The sequence below is a fragment of the Dermochelys coriacea genome, chromosome 26, assembly GCF_009764565.3.
Source record: "Dermochelys coriacea isolate rDerCor1 chromosome 26, rDerCor1.pri.v4, whole genome shotgun sequence".
Classification (NCBI taxonomy): Eukaryota; Metazoa; Chordata; order Testudines; family Dermochelyidae; genus Dermochelys; species Dermochelys coriacea.
Genome location: NC_050093.1, coordinates 3,076,122 through 3,096,813, shown reverse-complemented (window position 1 = coordinate 3,096,813; position 20,692 = coordinate 3,076,122). Strand labels below are relative to the sequence as shown.

The following is a 20,692-nucleotide window of genomic DNA, read 5'->3' as shown; positions in this document are numbered from 1 at the left end:
CTAAAAGAGCTCACAGTCTAAATGGAGAAGACAGCCAAAGTCTCAGACTATGCGACAAAGTTTTGCTGGCATTGCTATGTCATCTGTGAAAGGGGAAAAAAGCATACCCCTAGCCAACAGAGCAATGCTGACAAAACCGCTGGTGTAAATACAGCTATGTCAACAGAAGAGTGCTTCTGTCATCTTAGCTAATGTCGTTCTGAGAGGTGGTGTTGTCATGCTGGGAGAAAACTTCTTCTGTCTGCTTAAGCTGCGTCTTAACTAGCGGGATCTGCTGGCATAGCTATGCCAGCGAAGGCTCTGTAATGAGGACAAGCCCAAAGGAAGGGGCGCACAGAGCGGGGAAGTGATGTGCCCAAGCTCACAAAGCGGAGACACACTCTCCTAGATGGAGTTGTCAGGAGCACAACAATTCCGTGCTCCGGTAACTTTTTTCTCTCCTTCTTTGGTTCACATCCGTATTCTCAGCAATAACAATGGGGCCAAATGAAGCCTTTTCCATTCTTCATTCAGTTTCTATTGTCTAATATTCCACACGTGTTTTGACCCTGACTCCTTGGAGGGCCAGGCATGCCCTTCTCTAGCGGTTGCCACCACTAACTCCTCTCACTGGGTTCAGCATGCCAGCTGAGGTACAGTATCAGGTGTGACAGTGCAGTGTACATGCAGCTACTTGGAGCCACTAGTGAGAGCTGAGTGAGTGGCCAGGACCAACTGCAAGCAAACCACCCCCTACAGGTATGGCTGCCTCCTATGCAGGGGCACTACCAGTTGAACTCACCCCGGACATCCTTAAAGTCACTTTCCAGGTTTCAGAATTTGTTTTTTTTCTGTACTGGAATGAAACAAAACCTTGTGAATGTCTTTGCAACAGTGGAATTGAGTGAACACGCCTGAGCGTTTCCATCCTGGGCTGCCTAGTGAAAGGATGACTATCACACTCCATAGCACAGAGGTTAGGTTAGAGCAGTGGCCTGCAATGTGCAAAGCCCATGTTTATATCCCTGCTCTGCACCCCAAATGCAACAAAGCAAGGATTTAAGCATGGGTCTCCCACATCCCAGGCCATTGTCTTGATCACTAAGCAGTAGAATGTATCTCGCTGGCTTGAGCCCTGGACCAAAACCCTTCCTGACAAATTGAAATGTCATTGAACTAGGGACCCTTTGCACCTCTGTTGGGTGCAAAAAGAGGATCTGTGGAAATTTAGGAGCCCAGCTCCCAGCCTTTGTGTTCATGCACAAAAGTGCTCCAAAAGTTTTCCATACTGGCTTAATACCATTTGGAGTATGCTCAGCTGCTGCAGCATTAGAAGCGACTTCCTCTTGAACCATTGCAGTACATATAGGGACACAGATGAATTGCATTGATTCACATTATGTACCAGAGACTGTTCAAAATCTTCAAGAAGCACCACTTCTGGGAGCTATGGTGAGAACTTTAGGATAGATGCCAAGAGGGCATTTCAGTTGAAATGATTTAGGGACAGTGCTGTTGTGGATGAAGGAATATGCAAAGGTCTTAAACCAATTCATTCTAGTTAGTGTAGATTTACTTAACTGTTCATGCTTAAACCAGTTCAGTTACAAATGGCTCTATTCCCTACTGTAGACAAGAATTTAGAGATCACATGATCCCTTGTTTAGGAAGGTTGCAGGGACTTGGGGACTTTTAAGGCACATAGTTTTAAGCACCCCATAAAAAAGGTGCTCATATACCACTGAAATAGACTCCAGCTAAGGAGTGAGTGAGAGAGAGAGAGAGAGAGAAGGTAGAGTAGGTATGGAAAAAAATCAGGAATTTTCAAAATATTTTAATAGTGTTTCAGAACTTTTGAAATGTCAAAATCAGCAAACTTTTTCACTGCTCGAAAAGTTTTTACTAGCTCTATATTTAGTCAGGAGAGGGTTCTTTGTCAAAAAATGTACTTTCAATTTAAAATTTTATCAAGAACCTGAAATTCAGAAAATTTCAAGGAGGTCCAGTTGGAGGGAAATGGGCAGGGTTACTAGACCTCAAACACCCACCAGGCCCAGGTCTTGCATAGATTTTTGGCTGCATGCAGAGCTCTGATTAAAGATTTCTTCTCTCAAACTACACGTACAAAACTCAAATACGCACACATTTTTTCACCCAAAATTGATCACCAAGAAGTGAGTCTTTATATCCAGGAAATTAACTTAACTGGTACCATTCCACAAAAGAAATTCTATAAAGCTGGGCTATAAATAAAAGAATAAAAACCTGTTAGGATCCTGAGACACTTATGAGTCTTTCCATCAATACATTTCCTTTACTAGACATGGTTTTTCCACATGTTTTTGCCTATAGGCATGACAAATTTAATTGTGTAATTTTTGCTGAGTTGTTGACTCTTGTTTTTCATTCCTGCTCTGTTTCTAGATTGGTACTAAAGAATGTTTGTGCATAAGATCCCACATTGCTGCTTGACTGTGCTGTCTCGGACTCCTTTTTGTCCTGGATGAGAGATCGTTTAGCCAAACAAAGGATTAATAAAAACTGAATTAGATGAAAGGGAAAACCAGGTTAAAGAAGAAAATTTTAGTTCCTCTTTAATTGAAACTTATCTAGCATCTGGATAATTGTTCATAAATACCTGCTGAATTGCAAAGCCTATGTTAGGACTTGTCAGTTTTCAATAAATCTTAAAGACGAAAGATTTTATTCTTTGATGCTACCCATCACATCTCAATCCAAAGGCAAGGCAAAACAAAGCAATAATGCTAAGCACTCCAGCATTCAGCTAATCTGGCAGAATGCATCACGATCTTTATGAATGTGTGTGAGGGGCTGTGCAGGAGCTCGTGAAAAGGTCATTGGTATTTTTGGAGCAATAAATCACATAGGGAAAAGATTTGCATTTTGGCTGTATAACATCCAGGGCCGGATTAGAGAGAGAATACTTTGAAGTAATATTTCTCTGCTGACTTGTTTTATTAGCTTCCTTTAAACATGTTACATTATTGCTTATAGAATTTCATTTACTTGGATTGGCAGCTTGATAAATATGTCTATTGGCGATGATTTGGATTGCTCTGGGCATTAATATTATTAAAACCTGTCACATGGAAATGTCTGAAAGATGACTTACTGTAAAGATTACAGCATGAAATAAATCATACAATGGTATTTGTTACCGTTTATGGCCTCTTGGAGCCGAGTCAATCCCTTTTTATGTTGCATTATTTTTCAAGTTTTTATAGCCTTACATTATATATCGCTGTCAGAAATGAACAGATGGGGTGTCAAACACAAGCCTTCTGAATAATTCTCACCCTCGGGTTATTTGTATGAAGGACAAGTGTAAAACTGTGCTCTCAAGAAAAGGGAGATAGATAGAGGTGGAGAAAGTGTTGTTACAATAAGCAAGACCCTTTTTGTCAGCTTGCACTGTGTGCTTTTGATCCCTACCTGGCATTTGCTCTGAAGGAGAGGGGGTTCTGGGAAAGTTTAACTGCCTGTGTTTCAGTCAGGGGGAAAACCTAACTTACAAGTTAAACAAGTTTCACTTTCCCTTTGTTTTTCTGTTGATGGAAGTATCAGGGGGTGTTTAAAGACATAGCACAACAGAAGAGGGTTTGGATAAACAAGAAAAGTTTGGATGCTTCTCCGTGCCCCTTTTGTCTAGGAAAAGTCATCATGAACTGTGAAGTTGAATTTTTTTGTTTCAAAAATGTCAAAAACTGGACTTTTCAACAATTTTTCTAAACTTTTTTTTCCAAAAAATTTTCTAGTCAAGAAATTAATCAAAACAAACCCTTTCCCACAAACAGTTTCAGTTCTGATGAATCAACATATTTTGATGCAAAAACAGTTTGCTAAAAAATTCCCAGCCAGCTTTAGTGCCATTTCAACCCCTACTGTCTGCTGACTTCCTTGTTTATTCATGCTTTTCACAGTCCAGTACAAATCTCCCTTCCTTGTTTTTAAAGACGCCTATGAACTTATTCCAGCTAACCTCACAGACTTCATCTCTCTCAGCTCCATTTGCCACTCTCTTTGCTCTGTTTCTTTCTCTCCAACTTGCCACTATTGGCGAGAGAGCCTTCTTCACTGCAACTTCTGCTACTCCCTTCATTTTCCTACCTCTTTTCAAATCTCATGTGAAATCATAGTCTTTCTCTCTCCCCTATGCCTCTTCATTCCCTTCTTTCATGTCCATTATCAAGCTTTCCAAAGGGTATGGGGCATATACTTACTTTGCAATATGAAGTTGCATTGCACTGTGTAATGAGAGTTGTTCCTACCCATATACTGCTCACTCCATTTCACATTGTACAATAGTATTATCTCTTTAAGACTGTGCATGACTGACTCTGAGTTCTGAGTGCATAAGGATAAGTTTTGTAATTAGCTTTCCCTGTGAACTTGTGCAAACCAATCTATTTCTAATTTGGTCATCTCCTGATTTTTAATGAGGGTGCTGAGAGTGACTGAAATCTCTGGCAGCATGCACTTTGTATTTTAATTACCTGCAGTAATTCTGACAATTATGCAAATGTCATAAATCACATTGTAATGATCCATTAAAAAAAACTATTTAATTACTGCATGGGATTTGAGTTAAACAGGTATGCAGTGGATTGACAAAGAACTTGAGCTCCTTGGAGTACAAGGCAGCCATATTTTGTTGGTTGAACTGGTACGCGAGCATGTGAGAAATACTGGTAGGAACCCTCTTTGACAGAGCCAAGTCCTGAATTCCTTAGTCTGCCTGGGTGGAATTCGCCCTATGCAGAGGGCTAGCCTATGCACCACTGAAGAACTCAAAATAGGGCTTAAACAGGACTTAAATGGTACATAGGCCTTGTGTGAGGTGAATTTCACCTTCTGTGCTCAGTCCTCGCTCAACAAAACTCCTCTTTGTTTCACTGAGTCCAAAGACCCATTACTCCACCAGGTACATCTCCCTAAGAGAGTATCAAGTATCAGAAGGGTAGCCGTGTTAGTCTGTATACACAAAAACAACAAGGAGTCCGGTGGCACCTTAAAGACTAACAGATTTATTTGGGCATAAGCTTTCATGAGAGAGTATGATTGTTTTGCATTGGATTAAATCCACCCCGGTGCAGAAAGCCAGCTCCAGAGCTGCATGCCACTAGTAGAGGGCTCAGAGAAGGCTGTCTCACATGCTAGAGATTCAGTTCATCTAAAAATCACATGGTATGTTGCTATGTAACTGGGTCCCTGCTTTTACTGGATATCGGTCTTAGTGAAAAATCACTCCTATCATCAAAGATCTTGACTAATCCAACTTCTGTTTTTTAGATTATTTTGCTATTAATAATGTCATGATAAGTGGCGGGGAAGTAGCTGATGGCACTGAGTCACAAATGATCCCAAATGTTCCCAGTCACTCTTCTCCTGCAAACTTTGACAGGTTGGAAGTGATTAGTACAATATTGCAACACTCAACATGTGTTTACAAGACCGTGATCTGTTCCACGATGGCTTCCAGATGTGTGAGTGTGTGCAATTTCATAATTCAAGAACAGATTCTGTTGCCCTCCACAGATCCCCCATCAGGCTGTTCAGAAACACAACTGATAATTAAATCAACCTGCTAACTTTCCATGCAAATTCTGATAAGCAGTGACCAAAAACAAAGGGAATTGTTGAGAAGCTCTCAGAAAAATGACAGGTTTGTCATTGGAGATTATTCATCATTTTGACCAGATTTGCTTTTCCCTGTTTGCCAAGTTCAACATTGTCCTTCATACACATCAAGTGCTTTGGGGTTTTAATTAAATAATTAGGGGCCAAATTCTGCCACCCGTGCTCAAGCTGAGTAGTGCCTGACTCTCTAATCAGTCCGACTGTCACCGAGAAAAGCCACTGCTGAAAGTGTGAGTAGCAGAATCAGGCCCTACTTTTAAAGTTAGCATCCGCCCCATTCTGATTGACAATGGGCTTGAATCCAAACCTTTGCACTGTAAATATCTGTGGTCATTTTCCATCAGTACAGCTGTGTGTAAAGTTCTCTTGTAGAATAAAGCCATCCAAATATGGGCTTTTCACCAATTTCCACCATAAGGCAAACCACATAACTTCTTCAGCAGTGTACCTTCAGAAGTTTGTACTGTCAGTGAAAGGCGTTTTCTCCCACCTCAATGAGAGTGGTTAAATTTAAATCAGTGATACAGTGACATGAAATAAGTTGGAATGCAGGGAGGGTGGGAAGGAACCATGAGCAGGACACCTACAGGGAACAGTAGTTTTGACACAGTGTCGTGTCAGGACAATACCCCTTCATTGTGATATTCTGGCAATCGCAGGTGATGTCACAGCTGGTGAATTGAGTATGTGTGGGGTGTGTGTAGGGGGGGCAGACACTGACTAAACTAGTTAGGGGTTGCCAGAGTCCTGAAGCTGATACTACTCTGAGTCAGTGGTTTGCAATTTTAAACCATCTCTTAGTTGCAATACGTTATACGTAGGTGTGGGCGGGACTGCATTTTTCATGGCCCTACAGTAACCCTTGGGAACTTCAGCAGAGATCTCAAAATGGACACCACTCATAATGAGCTATTGTTTTCTGGTAAAACAATTCGCGGATACACAAATTCAATCTGCATCCAGCGCGTCTGGCTTTCTTGTGATAATGGTGCTGTTATTAAACGCATCGGGGATGGAGTTATGGCACTTGGCTTTTATCTGTGTGCTGCACAATGTGTCCTTATACGTTAAAGTGTTAGCAACCTTTCTGAGGAAGCTAATTAGACTGGAGGGAAGAGAGGGGACATACAGATCAGATGACAGGCTTACTAAAGAAGGTCAAACAGCTTCATAGTGTTTACAGGTGGAAAGGACGCATGAGAGCACCTAGGCCATCTCCCCAACAGTGCAGCATTGTTACCTATTGTACATTTGCACCCATGTTTTGTTCACAGAGTAGCTAACTCATGATTTTATCACAAACCTTGGTGCTATTTGGTGTTTTTATTAAAGCCCTGGCTCCTGCAGTCATGTTATTACATGAGACTCCTGGCTTTCATTTAAAACAAAAGTTGCTAACCTTGTGGTTGCAGAGAACTTTATTCTTGTAGCTGAACCCAAAGCAACTGGCACAATGCTGCTCCTGTCTCAGGCTATGTCTACACTACAGCCTATGCTGGCAAAAGTTACGTTGCATGGGGTGTGAATATTCCAGACCTCTGAGCAATATAAATTACACCAGCAGAAGTGTTTGTGTGTATAGTTGATGCCGTTTGCGGAGGTGGTTTTTTTATGCCGACAGGAAAGCTCTCTCCCATTGGCATAGAGTGTCTTGACCAGAGCATCTGGTACAGCTGTGCCGTGCCACTGCAGCATGATATGTCTCAATGTGGCCTTGCTGTGGCTTAATGGATGATGGATTAGACTGGGAGTCAGAAAATCTGGGTTCTAATCTCAGCCCTTCTATCCACCTAGTATGTGACTGCAAGCAAATCACTTTCCATCCTTTCTCTGTCTTGTCAGTTCATATTGAAAGCTTTTTGGGGCAGGGACTGTCCCTTACACTGTGCGGGCAAAGCACCTAGTATAATAAGGCCCTGAACTCAGCTTTGGCCTTTAGGTGTTACTGTACTATAAATAAAATTGTTTGTTGCAACTTTAGTGATACCCATGTAACTCCACTCACTTCACTGGGAGTTGCATGTACATTGTTAAGGAACTGTTTGGTTCAATGAATATAATTACAATCCTTTTTTCTAAAATGCTGGGTTTACATGTTGCCCGATGTGTTTGTTAACTGTTTGTTGGAATACTATAAATAACGATACTTTGCAATTATGCACAGGTCCTCTGTATACATCAGTTAATTACGCCTCACAGTTCCATGCAAAGTAGGCAAACCACTTTGATCCATTATGATTGAAGTAATATACATTAATCTGTGATAATGAATAAGCAGTATTCTCACAATGCAGCCATGGCCATTAACGGAAGACTGTTTAGCAACCTGCCTGGGCACAGGCAATGTTTGCTTTGTGTGTGAAGCCCTACTCCTCCTTGAAGTATAAGACTAACATAAGTGCAGTGCAATATCTGGGAGTGATTAAAAAAACAATAAAGAGAATTCCCAAATGGGATGTGAACTGAATAGCCTACATTCCATGCCTTAAATCATTCACGAGCCTCAACATGCAGAAGACAATGGAATGATGTCGAGGCTGGTGGGATGCAGACTTTCCAAGCTCCAGCTGTTGAATCAACCTGCCTGCTTCATTCAGATACCCAGAGATTTCTTCTTTCTGAAATCTTCTGCAATGGCAGCTCAGGGATTTACTGTGTGTGTTGGTTGTTCAGGCATAATCAAGAAATTTTTCCATCCACCACTAAGAGTAGGATGCTTTACACTCAGTTTTATGTCCTTTTCCTCTCCTCATTACAACACTGGGAGACAGAAGGCAGTATTGTGTCCGAAGGATTTGCAAAGGTTCTTGGCTTGCCGAAGCCAAGGGAATACCAGTAAGCAAAGAACTCAGCAAACACCAAAAAGTCTGAGACCAAGACTCACTTCAAGCACATTCTCCTATGTGAGACTGAAACATCCAAGGTCAGAATGCTGCAGGCTGGGGATTCAAAAAAGATTTCAGAGCTTTGCAAAGACATTGTGAAGGATTTAAAGATAGCTTATCAGCAAGACGTTATTGGCAGCTGAAGATACGATAAAAGGGCTTCCATTCCTGTCTTGGAATGCTATAAGCAACTGTTAATCACTTATGCTAGTTCAAAATTCTCAGGTGAAGTTTGAAACATAATGGATCTATCTATCTGTCTTCTAGCATACCTCGGAGCTCAGGTACTGATCCAATGTTCACTAAGACGTGACTGATGGGTTTCTGTTACAGTACTGACTATGAGTTGATATAGGAAAAGAACAAACTTCACCATCAAACTGTGGTTATCTGTCTACTTATCATTTCAACTCTAGGGCACCCTGTGATGGCTGCCATCCTGGCTGACACACAGGGGATTAAACTGGGGACCTCTAGAGCTGAAAGCACAAGTCTTTCTATGGTTTGGCTAAACAGCCAAGCATTGTCAGGTGAGGCTATAAAAGATTCACATCCTGGGTGGATCAGGCACAGAGTGGGACCTGGAAACACACCCACATCCCCCACATCCCTACGCACCCATCCACAAGTGGGATGTGCACCTATCTCCAGATTTTCAAACATTCAGCACTCACAATTGTGGCCAGATGTTCAAAAAGCTCAGCTCCCATTCAGACATCTAAATAAGGCTCAGTTTTTCCAAAGCGCTCCCCATGCAGCCGGTCTTATTCTGACACCAAAAGCCACATTTTCAAAAAAGCCCAGTGCCCAACATGCTCAGCCCTTTTGAGAAATTTGGTCCCAACAGCAAGTGACAAGCTCTTGAAAAGCTGGCCCTGAACTCTTTTGATAATCTGGCCCTAAACATCTATATACCAGTAAGACTTTTTTCCCCACTTTCAAATTCCTAAATCTCAGTTTAGGCTGATTTATTCCTCTCCCAAGGAAAGCAGATTTCTGCAAGGATCATGTCATTTGCAGAACATACGGCAGAAGGGAACCTTAGTTAAAGAATGGTGAGCTAAATCACAATCTCCTTTGCTTTGGCAAGGACATCGGGTGGATGCCTTTATGATTAAGTGGGTTTCTTGCAGTCTTTTTTTTTTCCCCATCTCGGAGTTCCAACAGGTGTTTCCTCCAAGGCATATATGTTTCCTATAATATTGGAATGAAGGGAGATGTCACCCATGATGGCTTGTGTATATAGATGATGGTTTTATTATGATAGAAAACGTGTGCACTGATTGATTGGTAGAGCTGAGTAGAGTAAAAAGGACTTGTGAGAAGACTGTCTCCAACTTGCCAAAATACCATTTAATCACTGGCTGGGACATTCATTATCTGGGCAGCAGGGAAGAGGCCTTGTATACTGGGGAGGAGCCGTATGGCTAATGGACAAAACTGTCTCTATTTGGCATCGGACTGTACAGATACACTGGAGAGGTTTAATGGGATGCAGGTTTATTTATTCCCCCAGATATATCAATTACTGTAGACAGTTCTATTTAGAGAACAAGTTTAGACTTTCTCCTTGTCTCATAACACTAGAACAAAGGGAGAGCAAATAAAATTGGAAAGTGAAAAATTCAAAATTGATAAAAGGGATTTTTTTCATGCAACCTGTAATTAGACAGTGGAACTCACTGCCACACGAAGTCATTAAGGCCAAGAATTTAGCAAGACTCAAAGAGGGACTAGACATTTACATGGTAGCAATAATATCTAGAGTTTTAATAGTTAATACTAATTAAATTTGGAAGAGATATAAGACCTTATGGTTCAGTGTTTAAGCCAGTCTCTAAAGTGAGACCATCATTGAGGGCAGATTACCCCATATATGCCACGGGTGAGGATTCTTGCACTTTCCTCTGAAACATCTGGTGCTGGTCCCTGCTGGACTGTGCTAGCTAAGAGGGAACAGGGTAGGAAGGCACTGCAGTTCTGCAATGGAGCCAGCTTTCTGACTTCTGATTAAAATTAAACCCAGCACACATTCTAATGTCTTGAACATGTCACAGAGAAGGTTCGCAGGCTGCTTGCCAAGCTGCAGTCATTACAGTTTTGCTCAGTGCCATTAATGGACCCTCTGTGGCTTTTATATTTTGTGTTGGTCTCGTGATGGATAAATATTTATAAAACCTGGAAACATGTTAATTTAAAAAGAACAAGGCAACCCATTCTAACGAGGACACCCTGGGGCTTTGTTATTACTTCCTTAGACTATGGTTGGGGAGCTAGCAGCAGCCAACTGGAACTTCCAGCCTGGTCTTTGATGAGGTCTCGTGTGGAAAGAAACAGTCCCAGAAAGGCCCTCATAAAGGAATGTCACCCTTTCCCTTCACACCTCCTTCCTGCCCCTGCAACACCCTCCCATTCAGTGAACCTGGCCTTGCTCATTCTGTTTGTGCCAGGTGAGAGATTACTGAGGCATGGTCTACACAAGCAAGGTATGTCGGTATAACTGCATTGCTCACCACGAATGATGTAGTGATACCAACCTAATTCCTGTGTAGAGTGTGCTATATCAATGGGGAGGTGGGAATTCTCCTGTCGACATAGCTACCGCTTCTTGGGGAGGTGGAGTATCTACGCCAGTAGAAGCCCTTCCATCGGCACTGGTAGCGTCTTCACTGAAGCAGTACAGCAACGCTGCTGCATTTTAAGATTAGACAAGCCCTAAGACACGTAAAATATGAAGGGCTAGTACCTTGGCTGGTGCAGGCTCATGTAGTTCTATGGAAGCAGTGGAGCTATGTCAGTTTATGACTGCAGAAGATCTAATCCCCTGGGTGGGTTTTTTTAATTCCCCCATTATTGTGGTCATTACAGTCATAGGGTGATCAAGTCGATTTTGTACCTGACTTGGTAAATGTTCTTGACAATTGTTCAAGGTTGATTTTACCCCAACTTCAGAACGGGAGAAAATCGTTCTGAGTGAAATATTTATTCAACACATTTCACCTTTTTTTCTGTTCAAGAATTGGCTGAGATCAGATAGTGATTTTCTCATAGTTATCTGTCATTCTAAAGTATTCTCTGAACAATTCTTGAGGTCAGGAACAGTAACATCACAACAATTTGGCATTCAGAATTTAACCGGATTGGATATATAAGTCACATAGTGTTCTTTCTGTTCCCTGATTAGATGAATATAACACTTAGAAGCACAACTACATATCTGAAATTTACTTTCTGTCCTGATCCAAACTCATCGAGTCAATGGAGTAGTTCCTGCTGATTTCATTGGGTTTTGGGGCTAGACAGGGGTTGCATAAAAATCGCTCTTTCCACGAACATCCCTGCTGATGAACTCGGTGGTTAGAGTATTCAGGGGAAGCAAGCATGAAACAGTCACTAGAACCATCCATATAATAATTCAAAGAAATATTTGATTAATGTGTTTTCCCTGCATTTGCTTGGCTCTACACAGCACATTAACAAGATGACAGGTTTCAGAGTAGCAGCCGTGTTAGTCCGTATCCACAAAAAGAAAAGGAGTACTTGTGGCACCTTAGAGACTAACAAATTTATTACAGCATAAGCTTTCATGAGCTACAGCTCACTTCATCAGATGCATCCGATGAAGTGAGCTGTAGCTCACAAAAGCTTATGCTCTAATAAATTTGTTATTTTCTAAAGTGCCACAAGTACTCCTTTTCTTTTTGCACATTAACAAGAGAATTCATCTAAATAATCCCCTCTAGTGTTTTCTTTAAATTGCTGCACCATCATTGCAACCATGTACCAGCCAGGACAAGACAGATCTCTTGTATGTAATGTACAGCTCCATACAACCGATCTACCTTGCTGCAGTGGGACAGACTAGCCACGAGTCAGACAAAGATGGGTTCTTGCGAACTGGTACAAAGATCATTTCAATGTGGCTAAACTATCACCATGGCTGCGATGTAGCTGATCAGTTGCTCTATCTATTTAGGATTGCGGCTGTCGTGACAGAAGAGGATAGCAATGCTCTGCTGGATTCCACAGGAATGTTCCACTGGTGCAAGGCTGTCCCATTGGAACAGGCTGTCCTGGTAGGTGTGGTGTAATCAGCTAGGCTGTATGGAACTGTTATGACTGCTTCTGGGGAATGCCTTTCTAAGTATTTAAGGTCTCTGCTGTCTACAGAGGTTGGCACCCACTGTGTACTCAATGCTGAGGACACACTCACACCTGCGCGGTTCACTCACTCATTTTACTTGTGTTCTTTTTTCTTCTCTTAGGGATATACTGTGACACTGATCTATGCTCTGAGGGAAGCTCAGAGAGGGGTTGAGCCTCAGGGACAGGTGGGAATGGGAGAGTCTAGAAGCAGTACCATCCTTAAGGGTGGTTCCATCTGCTCCTGCTGGTTATTATTATGAGTATGACAGTAGCATCTAGAGGCTCCAATCAAGACAAAGACCCCATCATGTTAGGCACTGTAAATGCACACATCAGGAGACAGTCCCTCTCCCAAAGAACGTATAATCTACATGCAGAAGGCTGGAATAGGAGTGTTATCCCCACTTTACAGATGGGGATCTGAGACTGAGAGAGGCTAAGTGACTTGCCCAAGGTCATATAAGGTGTCTGTGGCTGAGCTGGGAATTGAACTTCAACCTTACTAGGGCTATATGGGGTGCACAGAGAGGGGGCTCTTTTTAATATATCTCTAATATAATACATAATAGCTCCCCAGCAAGGCCTTTCCTATGCAGCAGGATTTGGAAGTGAGGGAGCAGCTGGTTCACTAGAGGGTCCTGGCAGGTAGGCAAAGAGGAAACTGATTTTCAAAAAAAAATTTTTTTTAATGACTTAATTGCAAATTTCAAGACTTTCTGTATTCTGATTTTATGAGTCTGGGAATATTTAAACTTTTTTTTTCTTTTAGCTCATTTATTTACTATAAGTGTTAATCTTTTAAAAGAACAAAATTACATTTAGAAATGGCAGGTGGTGCTCTGAGCTGCCAGGATTCTGAGAGGAGGCAACCAAATCTTGCAGTGAGGTGATCAAAGATTTCATCAGAAATACAGAATGTTCAAGCTGTTCCGCCAGCTGGGAGACTTGCAGCAGGTTGGAATTCATGCTGCTTGAAATGCAGCATCCTCCTTCTGAGCATGTAAAAGGATCCTAAAAGCCATCAACATCCAAAATAGAAAGGGATAAATAGCCGAAAGGCCTGGAGGCTCAGCTCAGATAACCCAAGGGTAACATTTTCAAAAGCACCTAAGTCACATTTTCAAATCCTTAGCATATGTCTACACTTGGGGCTGGGGAATGTTAGCTTGAGAAATTGTATCAGCGCTAGGTCTGATCAAGCCTGTGTGCTAAAAATAGAGTGTAGCCACAGCAGTGCAAGCAGCCTGAGGTGCTAGCCAACCCAGCTCGTACCTAGCGTCTCAGATGGATATGTACAGGGGTGGTGAGCCGCTCCGATTACTCATGCTAGGCTATTTTTAGTGCACAAGCACTATCAGAGCTAGCACCGGTATGATTCTTCAAGCTGGGAATTACACCTCAAGCTTGTAGACTTTTTTCTCCAGAATGACATATCCATCCTTGTTGCTCGCTTATTATACCAAACTTTCTCCTGTGGATCTAGCAACTGCATATTTCCTCCTGCAGATTCCAGCAGTCATCTGGTTTTCCAATTGTTCCTATAAAATACACTATATAATAGATTGCATTTTTTAATTGTTTAGCTCCATTCAACAAACTAATCATTGGACTTAAGGCATGTTGCATTAAATACAGCTGAAGGTTTCATTATTCAGTATAAACTAAACCAATTAGTTAGAGACAATCATTTAATTTAGTTATGATTGTAATCTCTCATCAGGAAAGTTTCCTCTGCCATAATGCTTTTGTTTCTCTGGAAAGAAAAGTGGTTGGGGAAATAATATTATGAGGACTTACTAATTTGACATCTCATTGCCTAAGGTAGACACACACCATGTACATTGACAACTCTCAACTGGTTAATGTGAACACATACCATGTACCAATCAAGTAAGGCTTCCTCAGTTACATCTCATTATTTGGAACCTCATCATGCAGAGAGGATGATGCAAACAATGGCATAGTGTGTCACAAGGAAACATGACATCACAGGACCAGAAATGCAAAACCCAAGTATACATCTGGTCAAAAAATAAGGAAACAAATTCCCTAACATGATTGCTCTGCCTCTCCCCTGATCTTTGTGGTTTAAATAAGATGGCACGCTCCTTGAGACAATGACTAACCATGTCTTCCTGTGCATTTGTACTTTGCCTTGCACAATGGGGCCCCAACCCTGAAATTAATAATAAATACATAACTGGATAAATACGATCCTATGCAAATAACAAATTGGCCAAAGTTGTTATTATTAATCATATTTCCTGCAGTAGTGCCTAAGGACCAAGCAAGAATGGGAGCTCATGGACAAACACAGGGTAGCGGACACAATATGGGGAACATGGTATAAAACACAAGCAGAGAGAACAGTGTGCAGGCAGCAGGTGTCATGTTAGTGGTACAATTTAATGTATGTATATATTTATTTATTTGGGGGCGGGTTTGGTTGGGAGGAGATCGGATAAATGGACAGAAAAGAAGGGGAGTGAGGAAATTGAAGGGAAGGAGTATGAGGGGGACACAGATGAGAGGGGCAGTAAAGCTGAGTTGAAGAGACTGTGAGGGAGAGAAACGAAGAGGGTTTTAAATTTTCTATGTACACCACTGCTCTCTACTGGAAGTTCTAAGAACTGCTCCACTGTGTGTTGTAGGACCTATACTGCTAATAGCTTGCTCCAAGCGATACTGCTCTGTGCTTCTGGAGCAAGATGATTGGAGTTCTAATCCCACCATTGCAGTGAAGTTCTGATTAGCCGTGATACGGAACACACTAAAAACCTTAGCACAGTAGGAACAGCCAGTGCAGAAAGGGTGGGGAGCATCCCTCTAAAATCCCTGACTCTGGCTGAGCACAGCACGGGGTTCTAATCTGGTGTCTGGGTAAAATTCTTCTGTTTGCAGCAATCAGCTTGTGTTTTCTGAAGGGAAGTTGCAAGCTTCATGGAATTTACTGCTCATATGTACTGAGGCGAGCACACTTCACAACAATGTGTGTGTAGGGGGAAGAGATTTTGACCACAACTTCAAGGTGAACTTCTAACCCTTAGTGAAAAAGTGCCTTGTACCAGTAATGTCCATGCAGTGCTAACAGGACCTTACTTTTTAAAGGCTCACCTGAAAGACTCATAAATACAACACTGCCTGATATTTATTTTACTGTTTTAGAAGACTGTAGGGCTCAGCAGATACTGTTGGGATTTGAACATGTAGTTCTCCTCACCATTGTAAACTATCTTCTCTGCTATGTTGTATTCCTGCTACCGAAACTTTAGGGGAGTGAGTTTGGAGTCAAAGAACTTATGAGGAATTGTTTCATTTTATACAAAGTCTGATTCTATGGCAGGAGTGTTATCCAGTAAGGAAATGGCCCAAGTCTTCTTAACATTGAGGAAAAATGTAAAAAACTAGCAGCTTGGGATCTGTTCTGTTTTAATTTAGAAGCACCAGAAACAAACTACTTCACCTCTGCATGATCATATCGTCGTTTGTGTCTTTGGAGATGCTAATTCAACATTGATTGGGCTGCGGAACTTTGTGATGCCTTTACGAGCCAGTAACTTCACTTACCAGGAGCTGAAAGACATTGTCTTTGTCGGGTCTCTGGAATATATGAAAAGAGAGTGGAAATTTATCCAGAATTTCCCAAAACTGCTATTATTCCCAGTAAGAATTTCTCTCTTCAGTCTCACTCTCTCTCTCTCTCTCTCTCATACGCACACACACACACCATTTTTAGACAGTTTTAAAGTTCAATATGTTTTTAGTAACCATGTACAACACTCCAAATTTGACATTTTTCCCTTATGATGGGAGTTTGCTTCTTTGTCTTCCACTGGATTTTCCTTCTGCAATTCTGTTGCAGAATTCTGTTGCAGAGATGGACAAATCCGTTCAGATCCAACAAGAACGTAATTGATCCTCTGCCCCAAACTTGAACCTGAACCCCAAACTTTCTTGATAAATTTTCACTTCTCCAAAGTTTGTTTTCTTTTATGAGTGCTTCTTCACTCTCTGGTTTCCTACAGAAGCACAGAGAACCTGCTCCCCACAAGAAGTGGGAAAGTATCCAAAATTTGACAAGAGAAGTTCAAAGTTTTTGCAGTTTCTACTTCTGTTTCTGGACCTTTGATGGTGAGAGAAACATTGGAGAAGTTTCTGAAATTTCCTTGCTTATCTGAACCAAACCTATGATCCTTTAATGTTGACCCTTCTCTGAATTTCATACTCCAACTGTCTGTCCTTTTTTTTACCAGGGCAGCGCCCTCTCCTGTGCAGACCTGAGGGCAGTTAACATAAGGTACTGCACCATGTGTACTATCCTGTCTTCTCACGTGAGGACTTCCACTAAACCAACTCTGGTGGACACAAAAAGCATCTTAGCCACTCTTAACATCCGGTCTATGCAGTTTAAGTGCAGCTCAACTGCTGAAGGTAAGAACTTCTCAGTTATGTAGATGAGCATTTTGATGTGATGAGGCAGGGAAAAATAGAATAATCTCTGTAGCCTCTCTCAAGCAGCAGCATTAGAAGAGGAATATTTCAGTTTACTTCTGCATAAACCTTGGCAGAGGACAAATTGAAACTAATCTTTCATTGAGAGTGGTCATGACTTTGCACTAACACCATCCACGATGGTAACATGCGCTTTGGTCGGCAATTTTGAGGTTTTTCAAAGTCCCACCAGTGATGGATTATATGTTCGGACTCTTGCCACAAGCCCTGTCCTGCTTTGTCCACATGAAGAAGTAAAAAATGCAGCCACTGCCCTCTCTCTGGCTTAGTACTGGTGTCAGATTTGGTAGGAATTAGGGGACATAAGGTGGCAATTTCCACTGTCTTGCAACTTTGAGGTGAGGGACACCAAGTAAGAGCAACTCCTTGGCAAGGGTCAGGGAGAATAGGAAACTGGCTACTCTCACTAATGGGCAGCATGTATTGGGAAATATACCCACTACCACTGCCAGGAACAACCATCGGGGGCATAGGTGTCCCACAGTCCATCCTTTGATTGCTAGAAAACCCCTGGCATAAAATAATTGTAAAAAAATTTAAACACAGAGAAAGCTTAAGTAATGAGGTGAGTCAGGAAGTGGGGAAGAAAACTTTTTTCTGCTTGACAAACAGGTGTTTAATGGAAAGGAAAACCAGTAGGTCTCTGGGACCAATTCTCCAAGTGCTCAGAGAGCTACCCAGTTGCTATAGCAAAACACGACTGAGTCAAATTGAAAAATTTGATGAGGAATCATCTGTGTCCTCTCTTTCTCTCCACCACCCCTTTAGACCTCTGGGCATTGTCCCCTCATTTACCACTGCTCTGGTCACTGGGTATCCCTCCGAAAGATAAATACATCAATGACTCTTCCAAATTCAGAGCAATACTTTGGGTTTCCACCTTCTGAGGATGGGGAAGGGGTGGGGGTGCATCCATGCTTACTTCTGAAGCTTTAGTAGCTCCAGTTTTGTTTGCAAAAGCCCATGTGAATGGAGCTAATGGGCAGTAGTAGATGGCAGGTGCATTGCACACTCCCTAACCTTCAACACAGGTAAGAGGTTTGTATGTTTCCCCATGGGGGCTTGGGATGGGGTGGGGGGGCTGCTGTTTTAATCTAAACAGCATTTGTAGCACAGAACTGCCATGGAAGTAAAACAACTCCAGTCTAGCAGAATATTTATTGCATCTCTCTTCCTCCCTTCATTTGGCAAAGGAGCCAAGATTTGTCCTTCTCTTGGGAAAGGAGAAGTATTAATTAACTGAAAACGGGCTGAGAAATATATGGCTCTCCTAAGTGTTTTCCCAATACTTTATTATCATTCACAAGGCTTTTAAAACAATGGCTGTGCCAAAGCAAAGATTAGAGTAAGGCAGAGACACGTTTTTAAATAATAAATTGACAAAACAATATGAATATAGGATTAGAAAAGAAGAAAAAGTGACTAATAAGGGATGTTTGAGTAAGAGGTACATGTAGCTGAAACAGATTAATTAGTTAAGAAGCAATCTGTACATAAAGATATAAAGTTAGATCTATAGTTATAGATCTATATATTGATCACATAGATAGATATAGATACCATGTGTGTGTGTATATGTATATATATTTGTCTAAATCTCTCTATCCCTAATAGACAGATATAGCTACTGTACATACATACGGAGATAGATAGATCTATTTACAGGAATAAAAAGACATTTCTTTCTGTCAATCACTGGCTCTCTTCTCTTCAGCATTTTTGCCTTTATCACCAGAACTTGTGATAAGCAGAATCCAAACTCCTTAGCTGCAATAACAATAATAGAGAAAAATAGAAAAACAACCTTTCCCACCCCATCTGGGTAGTTTCCTCAAGTACATTTTTATCCACTTCTCTTGGAAATACTTCTATAGCTTTATCCATCAGAATATTTCAGAGCGCTTTACAAACTTTAATTAACCCCAACAAGGTCCCAAGCTTTTCCCCAGGGTATTATCAATGTTTTACAGTTCTTTAAACTGAGGCACAAAGCAGTTAGGCACAACATGACCCAGGTCCTCAAGGGTATTCAGGCATTGTGGGCCAAATACCTTTGTTGATCTGGGCCCATACCAATTATCACACATCATGTCAGCAACAAGGCAGGAATAGATCTCAGATCCTCAGTCCTGGGCTTTAACTACAAAACTATCCTTCTTCACACCATGTAGCTTTCCAACAATTCTGTTGGGAGATGGACAGATGACAAGATGATTTGTTCCATGGAAGCAGAGCATGTGGAATAAGATGCCTCTGATTTCCTTATTCATTAAAATGACCAAGAGGGATGGGGAAAAAAATCTTATATCATGGATAATGGAAAAGCTTGGTCAATGCTCGGCCCCAGAATAAGAGAAGCAGGGACACTGACAAGCATATAAGGAATCAGATTACTTTTCTGGAGAAGAAAAAAAAGGCTAGTAGTTAGAGCATAGGAGTGAGAGCCAGGATCCCCAGATTATGTTTCAGGGAGGGAGTCTAGTGTACTGGTTAGAGATGGGATGATTAAAAATCAGGGCTCCTGGGTTCTCTTCCTGACTCATGGATAGAGTGTGGGCTAGTGGTTAGAGCAGGGAACTGAGAATCAGGGCTCCAGGGTTCTATTTATGGGTTTGGGAAGGAGTGGTATCTAGAGGTTAGAGTAAGAATCCTGGCATCAAGTATATTCTTATCCTTACCACTGACTTGCTGTGTGTCCTTGGGCAACTACCTAGTCATTCTCTACCCCAGTTGTACACCTGTGTAATAATAGTTATAGGATTGCTGTGAAGCCAAATTAATTAAAGTTTGCAACATGCGATGAGATCTTTGGCTGAGAGGCAATGTGGAAATGCAAATTATTCTTGTTTTTATTACTCACTACTATAATCAGTTCTTGTTAAAAGAATGATTTCAATAAATGGAAAGAGATTCTGTCACCACTGACTTGAGCAGCTTTGACATCTTCTGACAAAAGACAGAATTCCCCAACATGATCCCTTTCTATTTAGTCTAGGTTTTTCACTCAAGTATTTATAAGGTGCCTCTCTCCTAACTCACTTTTTAGTGAGTTCTGGATCCCTAAAGTGACTACAATCCCAATTTCATAAATCCTTGGCTATTCAGTTAAGGCCACTTCTCAGATTTACTCTGTTTCTGGGGATAGAAAAGTAGTATTCATTTAAAGGACATTATCATCAATAAATAAAACCCCTTTTTCCTGAGCCAGCCATTAAATCTGTTTAGTGATTCACCTTCTGAGTATAAATTAGTTCTTTCCTCTTTCTAGGTTCATTAGATGTGTTGTTAAAATAGCCAACCCACTTTCTGCTTTGCTGCTGTAATTATTTTTAATTATAGGCCCAGATCCTGCAGCTGAGTCCACCTATAGGAAGTCTCTGCTGATCCAACAAAAGATTGAGGCCATATTTTACACTCCTATGGGGCTTTTCATATGAAGATCTCAAAACCATCTTATAGACATTCTCCCCTAGGAAGAAGTAAATTATTATTACACCCCATTTGCAAATGGC

At 41.4% G+C, this 20,692-nt stretch overlaps 1 protein-coding gene across 1 annotated transcript in view; it reads left to right on the top strand.

The window, feature by feature from the left end:
• KCNU1 (potassium calcium-activated channel subfamily U member 1) overlaps positions 1 to 20,692 on the top strand; it is a 79,153-nt gene that overhangs the window by 38,603 nt on the left and 19,858 nt on the right. The window contains exons 22-24 of the mRNA XM_043502910.1: positions 12,499 to 12,598; positions 16,107 to 16,331; positions 16,922 to 17,099. Of these exons, the coding sequence (XP_043358845.1) occupies positions 12,499 to 12,598; positions 16,107 to 16,331; positions 16,922 to 17,099 (503 nt within the window). The remainder of the gene's footprint in view (positions 1 to 12,498; positions 12,599 to 16,106; positions 16,332 to 16,921; positions 17,100 to 20,692) is intronic.